Source organism: Anser brachyrhynchus (assembly GCF_964034855.1).
Source record: "Anser brachyrhynchus genome assembly, chromosome: 3".
Taxonomy (NCBI): Eukaryota; Metazoa; Chordata; class Aves; order Anseriformes; family Anatidae; genus Anser; species Anser brachyrhynchus.
This window is the reverse complement of record NC_137696.1, coordinates 86,395,590-86,407,376: the sequence shown is the minus strand read 5'-3', so window position 1 is coordinate 86,407,376 and position 11,787 is coordinate 86,395,590. Positions and strand designations below refer to the sequence as shown.

The 11,787-nt window shown below is 46.9% G+C and overlaps 1 protein-coding gene across 2 annotated transcripts in view; it reads right to left on the bottom strand.

Annotated features, from left to right (window-relative positions):
• BACH2 (BTB domain and CNC homolog 2) overlaps positions 1-11,787 on the bottom strand; it is a 192,702-nt gene that overhangs the window by 7,096 nt on the left and 173,819 nt on the right. For both annotated transcript variants that reach the window (XM_080586610.1, XM_080586609.1), the window contains one exon: positions 4,357-4,563. In XM_080586610.1, the coding sequence (XP_080442736.1) occupies positions 4,357-4,563 (207 nt within the window). The remainder of the gene's footprint in view (positions 1-4,356; positions 4,564-11,787) is intronic.

Genomic DNA, 11,787 nt, shown 5'->3' with positions numbered 1-11,787 from the left:
GGGAAACAGCTTCAGAAAAACATTTGAGTTGGAAGAGGGTGGAGTCATAAATTATTCCCTTAACAATTAGTTACCTTAACAGACTAAAGCTGCCGGATGTATGATATAAAAAACTCTGACAGAAACGCTTTGATGGAGAAAAGCCCTTATCCATCCAACCAAGAAGAAATCAGGGTGTAGCTGATGAAGTTGTGTTGCAGACCACCCCCAGATGCTGGGGCAGTCAGTCAGGCTCCTTTGGCCCACGTCCCAGCTGAACACCCGTTCCCACTGCAAGGCATGGTATTCAGAGGAGGTGATTGGGGCCAGGGTGGGCTCTGTGGCCTGTACCACGGTTGGTTTTTGTATGTCCTGGTGCTTACTGGTTTGGGTTGGACCTAACCAAGATATTTTTACGAAGACCTGTGTGAAAACCCTAGAAGTAGGCTTAAGGAAAGGTTGGACTTGGTGCTTAGGGACATGGTTTAGTGGGTGACATTGGTGGTAGGGTGATGGTTGGACCAGATGAGCTTGGAGGTCTTTTCCAACCCTAATGATTCTATGATTCTTTCTCATGCACATGCTTGGGAGGCAAATGAGGAGGAGTCAGGCACAGAGCCAGACCCAGCCTGGGGTTACACCACTAAAAACCGGTGTTGACCCAGTGCAGAACAAGGAGGATGGTCCAGCTGCAGAGCAGCCCCACCACCCAGGAAGGCAGGCACACAGCTCGAGGGAGTAGATTAGATTTGGTAGAGTACAAGAGCTACTTCCAGAGCTCAGGTGGCCCTGACAGCAGCGCACCGTGTACCTCACCTAGTAACACTGCTCAACCCAAGCTGCCTCGGCATCTGAGGAGTGAAACCCCCTTGCTCCGATAATCCAGCTACGGGTGCTTGCTACAGCTGATAGTATTACACTGGGTCCAAAGCCCACACTGGAAGCGTGCAGCTGTGAGAATGAGAGCAGTGTACATGAAAAGAACCAACTGCTGAAATATTGATAAATCTATCAAGAAAACATAAAAATAATAAAAAAATAAACAGATGCTCAAGTACATCTTGAGATAATGAATTATGGAAGAGAATATGCTGTGAGTTTGCAGGGAAAAAAAAAGTGAGTTGGTAAATGGATGAGTGAAGGAACGCAGACAAAAACCCCCTACCTATCAAACTCAGAAGATGCAACCATGTCACTCACTGTCTGCTGCGAAACCATCTGTGTCAAGGAGATGGGTGACTTACAGGAAATAAGTGCAGTGGGAAGAAAGGGTCTTTCATTTAAAAACAAAAAACAAAACAAAACAAAAGAACAGCAGCCAAGTGAAAACCCCTTAAAGCCTAGTACCACTACATAATGAAGGAGAATGGAAATTACCGGTCACAAAGTGGACAGAAGATGACAAAAGAATTTCCAGTGACCACGTATCGTGTCAAGTCAATTGGAGTTTCACTGCTGGTTTTCCTAAGAGTAGAAGTACGGTCTCAAAGCAGACAATTTGCTCGGACTGCATGTGTATGGGGAGAGGGCAGGAGCGCTGGAGAGGCACTATTAAGGTTGCATGAGTTTGTTTATTTTTGTCACTTTATACTTCTGCACACCTCATGATCGTCTTTGTTGTGAATGATCTTTTTCAAAATGGTGCACCCGAGCCCATTTGCTACCTGGACTAAGTACAGTTTGCTAAATAAAAATTTTAAAATTTCTTTCAAAGACCCCTGAACCTCAAAGGGGTTTTGGTTCCTGAAATTCACCAGGGATCAAGCCCATGAGGTCACTCGTAAGCCTTTCATTCATTTCTCAGAGGTGTGTGTGCTGGGGAGGGGACTTGAAAAATGTATTTTGCCTATACATGGTTCCTTATGCTAAATAATGAAGGTTATTTCACAAGATTGCATAAATCCCAATGAACCCCAATTAATTTTCAAGTGGAGGCTACAGGTATCAAACCCAAGCCGCCCTTGGTGCTAGTCCAGCCCTTACGGCACCGCCCCAGGTGCTCACTGCTAGATTCGGGTACCCCTCTCCACCAGCAGCCCGGCGCAGAGGGACGTGTGTGTGCAGCTGAGACGGAGCCTGCCTCTCCTGACAACACAGATTACGCACCTCCTTCTCACCCTGCAGAACCTCTGACTCATCTGCGTGCACCGTGGATTACATTTGGTGAAGGAAGCGGTTGCTCAGTATTTTGTTTATCTTTGATGTTTTGTTTGTTTTGTACCAGTCAAGCTCTACTCTTAAAAACATTTTTATTTTTTTCCCCCGCCAGGGCTTCAGCAGTGTGGCATTTGAAGGCTTCACAAGCCTTGATGATTTAAGCCTCCCAACCAGCTTGTAGGGTCAGCGTCACCTCCATCTTACAGATGGGAAGCAGGCACGCTCAGGCAGTAAGTGACTAACCCGAAGCACTGCGGCTTTGTGCCATTTGTAGGGTGGCGATAACTCAGCTTCCTCCAGCAGATCCCTGCCTCTTTCACACTACACTTGCTACAGCTTGTGCAGAGAACGGAGTACGCTAAAGGCCACCTTCAACATGCAACCTGTTACAACCAGAACAAGAAGCACCCGATTTCCCAGACCCACTGAGTTCAACCTACAGCTGAGCATATTTCAAATGTGCACATAGGCATTTAAACCAAAAACACTAAATAACCTTTAATTTTAATGGAAACGGGGTACACAGAGAACTCTGAAGGGAAATCAGCTTCAGCTCCTTTTGTTTTATTTATGTGAATGAATTAATTTATCACTCAAAGCCTTGGATATTCAAAGTTTAATGTTGGACTTCTAAATCTCTGCTGCAAAATTAAATCAAACTGTCCGGTCCTTCATGCTACACACGCTGCTTCTCATAATGGCTCAGCTGGGACTCTTACCCTGCTTTTGACATCTCAGAGAGCTTTTAGGACTTTTAAGCAGATCAGGAGGTGCCAACCCATTTTGAAGTTAATGTTGTATTCCTCCCACCGAGTGATACCCTGTAGACACATCTTCCTCCCTGACTCTCGTCTTAAGCTTTTTATTTTTGTCCTGTACCTGCTTGCTTTCTCAATGGGCAGAAGGGCAGGGGAAGAAAAGCAGCCCACGTCAAAATGGACAGGAGTTTTTTTAGTTAATTTTTCTATGGCTGAAATGTCTGTATCTGACATAGCTCTCCAGGTGATCTTGTTTAGTCATGGATAGAAAAAGTCACTTCTGGGCTGTACCTCAACTCCTCTGGTGCAGGATGAGACAAACCAGACTTGACAGGTCTCCATTTCCCTTCACCGATGATAAAGGAAGAGGACAACTAACTCCAAAGTGGGTGTCTATAGTGTAGGCATCTGCGTTTAGCCACTCAAACCACACCCGAGGCACCCACGCCATGACTGAAAGAGAGAGGAATTTCCTGAGCAGCCATTTAGCGTTGTTCCAGTCACCTCGCCTTCTTGGATTAAAAAGTGTTTGTGTCGTACGGTGACACCCTGGCATGCAGGAGACCCATCCCCAGGGTGGCCTACTGCCAGAGACACCCACCGAGGAGGGTCAGGGCAAACCAACAGCTGTCACCTAAACCCAGTGCGTGGGATGTGGGGGCTGTGTGGAGTGGGAACAGGCCTCTTGTGTTATGTGGCTCTCGCAAGGGGGGTTCAGTCCATGGCACACCAGGAGGGTTAGAGGGAGGGAGGAAGACAGCAAGGAGGAACATGCCCTTGCCATCCTGCTGCCCTAAACCCAGGGATGTCCACTTGTCTTGGGTTTTTCGTTCTCCTTGCCATTTCTGCCATTTGATCAGTGAACGAAAGCACAGACGAAAAGGCATAGCAAGCTGAAAGATCCTGAAAACACTGAGCTGCTCTCCAGAACACCAAAGAGAAAGAAAATCTCAGTGTAGAGGTGAAGTTGGCCCAGCCAGAGCAGAGTCTGGACCACAAAAGCTCTGGAGGTCCCTCCACACCCTAACCCTTTTGAGCACACTACGAATCCATGTCCAATACACTTGCTGAGGCAGTGAAGCGTGGATGTGGGGCTCGGACGAGGAAATGCCTTTGTGGATGCACTCTAAGTACTGAGGGTAAGTGAAACTGCAAGAAGGGGGCTGTGACACAGACTTCTCTCCCCTTCCAACTCACTCAACAACCTACTTTTGAGATATTAAAAAAAATGCATGTATTTAGGTCTAATTTCACCAGCGTTTTGTGTTTTCCATACATGCTATATATACATACATCCTAATTCACTTTTCTGTATTAAATTGTTGCACTAGTGGCTTCGCTTACTTGCACACAACCTTACACACTGACTGAAACAACTAAACCCTGGGCGGGAATAGCTGTCGGTACCCTGCACGTTGCAGTGTGAGGGTGCGAGGTGCTGCGGTCAGCGCGTGCCACTCACCAACTTGCGGATTTCACATTCGAGGTTCTGAATACAGTCCAGTTTTCTCTTGCGGCAGCGCTGAGCTGCAATTCGGTTCTTGCTGCGCCGGCGAACATCGTGGATGAACTCGAGCTGTTCTGAGGTTAACTTGTGCATCTTTATCATCATCTGGAAATCATTCCTTGGAAGATCTGTGATTTGATCAACAGGAAAAGGAAGTTTCACCTAAAATGAACAAATGTGAGACAAAAGCAGACAAAGAGTCATATTTTGCTTGCTGAGTGCAAGCTGAACACTGAAGCAGAAGGACTATTAGCAATGCTCCCACCCCTTAAATAAACAACACACAAAGTGTTATAACGAGCAAGTATTTAACACTCCCTTGTGGCGCACTGGAGAGGTCCAGCTGGTAAGGATCAGGCTATGATGTTACTGAGATCAGCAGTATTGATGAATCCCGCGTAAAAATTCTACCCTTCAAAAAAGCCCTAATAACCAAACTCCTTGCGTTAAAAAAAGGCTCCTTTCACTATGAGACACAGCCTTTTGGAAACAGTGGAGTGCCTCACCATTATTAATTTCAAACCAGTTTCAGGGAACAGGCTATTACTGCAGCAGGAAACCTGTCTCTGCATGGTCTGCAGGACTGAAACTTTGATTAGGTGTGAGGTTAAAAATGCAACTGGACACCTCAAATGGATGACAAACACCATACCACAATTAGGACCAGTTGTATAAGCAGCATTTCAAATGAGCAGTACAGCACAGAAGAAGGAAGGGCCAGAGAACTGTGATGCAACATATCTTACCTTCCTAAAACATATGCAATTTTAAAGAAATCGGTGTATATGAAAATTCCAATACAGTGAAGAGTACCCAAGCCGCATTTCTTGGAAAAACAAAACAAAACAAAAAACAAAACAACAACAACAAAAGCAAGCCCACAGTCCAAAACCTCAGTTATTTGCATTAAATATTTTTCCTTCTGTCCACAATCTACCATTCTGTTTGAACCACAGACCAGCGGCAGGAGCTACAGGTTGTGACTTCAGATATTCCAACCCTCTCTTGAACTCTTAGTGAACCTGGAGAAAGGCAGATGTGCTCAAAGACTTCGGTTAGGTTTTCTTCACAAACCTATCAGCTCGCTCAAATTAAAGACATCTTGGCTCCCTACAAGCCCTGCTTCACTTATCGTTTGAGATTGATAATACAACTATGCAAAACCCAGTGTTTCAAGGTGTGCTGCTGTATTTGGTGATAAAATAAGACTAAGCTGACAAATCTGAAGGAGATGACAACTTGAGTAACCAGATTGACCCTTTCTTTTTTAAAGTCATACCCACACTGACCAAAAGATGGCAGTAAATATTTACATTTCTGTCCTGGTTTGGAACACTCCAACCTCTTTCAAACAAGGCGACTATTCTTTAGACACGCCACCAAAGAAAATAGATTGAAGTTTCTCCAGCCAAGCAAAAGACTCTGGTTGAAAAGGTTCCTTTGATATTTAAAACATGGTTATCGTCCTCAAATGGTGCACCTCAAGTCATGTGGAGATAAATAGCAGCACAGCTTAGAAGTCTGTGCAGTTTGTGAAGGACGTCCACCCACCCACCCACGCCAGCACCTCTGGCGGCAGCCAGCTCCCTGCCTTGTTTATCAGCTTGCACTTTCCAGGGCTCCCTTGTTGTTGCTCTGTGTTTCTCCAAGCCCGGGCCACGTGAAACCCGGCGCAAACACCCGCAGTATCCTTTCACACGGTTTCATGCCCTGAACATTGCCCCTCTGTCCCCACCTGTGAAACTGGGGCTCAGCCACCGCTTTGCGGCGCGTTACTTTGCAGGGCAGCTTGTGGCCCTGCCAACATCGCCCCCACGCCTGCTTGTACACAGAAGTTGACCTTAGACATGGTGATGTGGATGCCTTGTTTACAGACTGCTGCCTAACGGCACGAAACCTCTTCGATTTCCCCGTCCTACACTTTGGACGGTAAACACAAGCTCAGTGTCGGCTGCTTTTCTCTCAAGCTTCACCCAGGGTCTGAAAGTAAAAACAGCCACTGAAAGGCACCACAGTCTCGCTGCAAAAACACTCCTTTCACATTCAGAGTTTTCGCTCATTTGCTCGAGTCCCAAGCTGAAAGTGATGTTAAAACTTTATTCTTCCTTCCCTCTCCCTTTCAAAACATATTTATCTGCAAGCAGGAAACGTGCCTGCATTTTGAACAGGAATGAAATGGAATTGACTTAAATCTGTCAGGTTGCTGAAGGGAAATGGAAAAATGGAGAGAAACATGTTCAAAAAATAAAAAAGAGACTGAAAATAAAAATATCTACACAGCAGGGCAAAGGCTGCTATCAGTACAGCCAGCATAATCCCACTCCTGTCATATGCAGCACTGCACAGGATTAAAAAAGTGAAAGGGAGAGTGGAAGTGAGTCAGACTCATTTCCTTCACCATCCACATAATTTTTATTGCCTGTCTCCCTCTCCTCAATTAGCTGTCAACTGGAAAAAAAAAAAAAAAGCCACTCTTTGGCATGGACACAATGAATAGCTACACGGTGGTATTGCTGCAGTGAGAGGCTATCGGCTTTGACGTCGATGCAGGGCAGGCTTCTCAGCCGGTATTTATTGCAGCAGAGCCACAAGTCAGTTTACAAGAGCTGATGGCTGAGCCGCGGGCGGGACTGGGCTGAGAGCTGTCTAAAACGATGGGCTGAGACTTGCTCGTGTCCCAGTCCATGCTGCTGGCATCACGGGCAGAGAGAGCCCCTTGGAGAGCAACGCGTCCTGCCTGGCTTCTCCTCCTCCCTGCCCACAGAGGGAGCTGAGATGGGACTTAGAAAAGATGCTCTCTCTTCAGGTATCTGAGTGAGATGAGAGGAGGCTTACCTGGGCTGTCCTGAAAAGGATACTCCATCTTTTCTAAGCTGTGGAAGAAAAGCCCAGCAAGTATGTTTCCCTGTAAACTGTTCTTTTGAATAACTATGAATTATATCCAGGAAATATCTGTGTACTCGGGCTTGGACTATTTCAGAATGAGAAGAGTAAGCAGGATGCCCACTCCTTTCATCAGTTACTCCAGCCAGAGCTAACCGCACGGAGAATGGAGCTCTTAAATCTCCACTATCGATGCAGTTACGCCTTCTCTGATTTTTTACACCAGTAGCAGAGGCTGTGTTTTCACCACGCCACAAACAAGCCAGCACTTTCCACTCCTGCTGCAGCCTCGGCTGCCCCTGATTCTGGCTGATACACTCCGTAGAGGACAGCCAACCCACCCTGGTGAAAAATATAACTTGCTTATGATTTTGCGGCATTTTTTCCTCAGTGTACTAGTCCCTGCTGCTGTCCTTCCCCCTCTCTTTCAGTTTGGAATAAAGGACCAAGGCCCTGTACTCACTCTCACTAAGATATGAATGTCAAGTGTCAGGAATTTCCTTATCTCATGAGATACATTAGCTTTTTCACTATTTCTTTATATCTAAATTTCAATGTCGTCTTCCGTGAGCTGCCAAGTGCTAGTGGAGATACTGAACTTCCCAAGCCTGGCTTAACATCACAGTAAATAAAAGGATTCATCCAATAAGCATGAGAAAAGACAATCATTATGTATCGGGCATGGCAGAACTGAGGGCAGAACTGAGTGGAACCAACAAGACCTTTATAAATGGTTCAAACTCTTGGCCATTTGCTCTAGAGCTGTAGGAAACAAAGCTGTGCCTTAATGCTCTTGCATTGAAAGTCAGAGCTCTGGCACTAAAAATTGCCCAGCCCTTGGAAAGCTCTCAGGACCCACCCAAGCAATCGGACACAGGGGCTGAATCATAGCAATGCTTTTTTTGACATAAAAGGGGCAATCCACTCCACAGAGAAGAGCCCAACGCATACGGGTGTTTTTCCTTGTTTCTTCCTTAGCATGCAAGTCGTTCTTCCACAAACCCCAGGAAGAAATTCAGCCTAAGCCAGGAACTGAGGCGTGTCCTCCTGTGTCTTCGGGCTTGGCTGCCTACACACTACTGGAGGCACCATTTGTGGTCCCAGAGAAAAGGGACCACAGCTGATTGAATTTGGGTGGAGGCTACCTAACCAGCACCAGGCAATGGGCCCCGCTCTGTGTAACGGAGAGCACAGCCAGGATGTATGCCCGCCAGTTTCCTCACCCTGCTGCTTACAGGCATAGGCAAAGCCCTCCAAGCACATCTTTTCAGGTGTCAGCCACACCGGCACGGGTACAGAGGACTGCAAGAGGAAAACGGCGAGCCCAGGCAGCGAGGAACTAGCATTGCGTTAACAAACCAGGCCTGAAAATGCCTCAGTCGGCAGGTCCTAGGGGTCCCAGCGCCGACAGCCTGCCCTACTTGGCACGGCACGACTGGTGGCCGCATGCTTGCCGGGGGCAGAGTCCAGCCTCACCTCCTGAGGGCCACGAGGGGTGTCTGCGTCAGTAAATGCCTCCTGAGAAGAAAGGCTCTGCTGTGCACTCAGCAGAGGCGGCCTGGGTAACCTCTCCATTTGCCACCTGCCTCAGAGAGGGGGACGGTCCCATGGCCAAGGGCTTTAACCCAAGCGTCAGGAGGCTTGGGCTGAGCTCTCGGCCTTTAGCCCATGACTTGGGCTTCTATTCAGATCCCAAACTGCTGGTGCTTAAAGTGCTGGGCTGGCCTCTGCCCCGTCCCTGCTCACAGTGTCCTCAGCCTCGTCCCTGCGAAGGGCAGGACAACACCCCCCTGTCCTTCTGGGTTCAGGGGTACAGACCCAACAGGGGTCAGGTACAGACCCCTGACAGAAGCCACTGGCGCACCTGAGAAGGGCAGAGCAGGCAGCGAAATGAAGGGAGGAAAAGTGCAGTACTTCTCTGAAAAATCTGCTTTTGCAGGAAAAAAAATCAATGCAAAGAGCACTTCAAGAGCTCCAGCAAGGGCTTCAGCTCAGGTCATAACAGAATTGATTTTAGGCTGCGATGAAACAGTACGGGGAGCTGAAAGTGTTCAAAGGGACCTTCCTGAGATTTCAGGTTAGTAATCGAAAACTCTCACTGTTGCAGCGCAGTAATTCTCTGCTGCCTGCGTGGGTACCACTCCTGCTGAAAAGAGGGAAAGAAACAAAACTGCCGTCAAGTTTACCTTGCAAGACTGCTGTTTGACAAGACCGCACTGAACCAGATGTTGCCAAACACAATCCCAGGGCTCTGCTGATGCTGCTGGGGGTCCTGGTCAGGAGAGCATCCACCAGACACAGCACAGGCAACTCGGCACTGCTCGGGTAGGTTTCTGGTACAGCAGCTTTGGTTTACCTTTAGTTTACTCCTCCTCCCCTGTGGCCCTGGCTTACAGAGCTCTGCTAACCATCACCAGACAGAGAAAGGGCGGCTGCCTGTCACTTAACGTGGACGGTTTTGGGCTCTCACTAAAGGTTATTATTTGCCTACCGCATCCTCAGTGGTTCAGTTGCATTAGCTCTGCCTTTCTGAAAATTTCCTTTGAAAAGTGAGTCACGAACCCAGGCGGGAAACTCTTTTGAAATATAAATGAAAGACACATTGAATGCAATTCTCTAGGCAGCAATACTTCTTGGAAAACTTAAGTCTCTTACCTTGTCCTACCCGTGTTTATTCTTTCCCTAAGAAAACTCACTCATCAAATTAGACTGAGCTGGGATTATTTTTTTTTAACTGGTTTAGTAGTATGCCATTCTTTACAAGCTTTCCAACAGGAAAAAACAAACAAACAGAGATACTTGAGGAAAATGAATACCAAGAAAAATAGGTAGTGCTGAAACTTCTCTCCCTAACTAGGTTAACAGATTGACAGACTACTTCCTTCTCAACAATTCATTATTTCAGGACTTATTGTTTTGTTGTTGCTATTTTAAGCAGGGTTGTCAGAACCTGTTTGCAAAGCACAGACCCCAAGTCTTCTTTTTAGTGTTACATCCCAATACTTGTTTTTTAACAGCCACTGGAGGCCTGATAAAGCTGGGTGCAAAGAGCAACACAAGCTCTGAAGCATTTCTGTAAGGTCCCAGCAGCTCAAGTAACAGTTCTGGTCCTGCACCTCTCTAACTTTGGGATTGGGACACTCCGAGTTGCACTTGCTTCTTCTATCACAAAGTGTTCAGGAAGAAAAATCTCAGAACCCTCTGGGTGCCTCCTTTAATGGGAAGAAAAATAAAAGGCAAAGCCATCCAGAAGAGGATTTACCAGCGGTGTTCCAGGGGTTGCCACCCCCTCTGATACTTGTGACTGTGGTCTGCAGCCCCATATGGGTCCAGGTGCACAGCTGGGTCACCCTCACCCACGTTGAAGTCACACCGAGCCCTAGCAACCCTCTCCAAAGCCAATTTTGGCTCCAAATGCCTTGGGCACGTGCTCCTCCATGGCACTGGTCTGCAGGAAAGCAGATTGCCCTAAAAAAGCAGAGACCTTTCGCTTACTTCTCATACAGTCAATATTATATACCAGCAGACGATGTTTTGTGACATTAATTCTGGCACTGGCAGCACTCTGGGACCCAAATCAAGACCATCAAGGTCCAAACTCCAGGGGAACTTAGCAGCTTGGTGAGATAACCCAGGGTCAGAGTCCATCAGGGTTGCTCCCACCAAGCTGTCCCACCAAAACGAAAGCCCACCTGCTGCAGTAAGCCTGCACGTCGCTCCCACCTATCTTATCAGGTGCTTTTTGGAGAAAAACCCAGCAAACACTGCTTGTGCATACAGCAAGGGACAAGGGACCAGTCTGGGAAGCTGTCAGGACAGCAAGGTCAAACCAACAACTTTGTGGGTGGAGATTCACACGCAGCTTTTAAAGGGAGGTGAAGGACAGAAAGCAGCATGTTTCAGAGCACGCTGTGTGTCTCCTCATGTTTTAATGGCAACCAAGCTGTTAAAGCCAGGTAGAGTGACACATACAAGAACTTCCACAAGATATATTTTCTACTTACATATTTTCTACTATATGGTTAAACATATCCTTTGCTGAGGATCCCACAGCAGTGGATCTTGCAGGATCACAGGACACACACCCCAAGTTGCTGTATACCACAAGAGTGTTTAATGAGGCTGTGATGTCCTTTCATATATTGGTAACAACCTTTAAAAATTCAGACAAATTCAGACAAAATCCGAACGGAAGCATTAGTGTGATATGTTTACTTTTGGCTTGCTCTGGGTAATGCAGTACCACCTCAGAGAGCATTATTTTCCTCACCATATTTAAAGTCGTAGCAAATGCCTCGCAAAAGCAAGAAAAAAAAAGGCAAAACAAGTGTAGCAAAGCCCTCCTAGCCTGACACGTGTGCCTATCATGGCACACTGAGTCTGACTCCTGCAGCCCGCTCGTTTGCTCCTTTTGTGATTGTTCCTCTTTTTTTTCCACGCTCTCCTGCACACATACGCACACTACTTTTGGGAACCACCAACAGTCCCCTATATCCTTCTCAT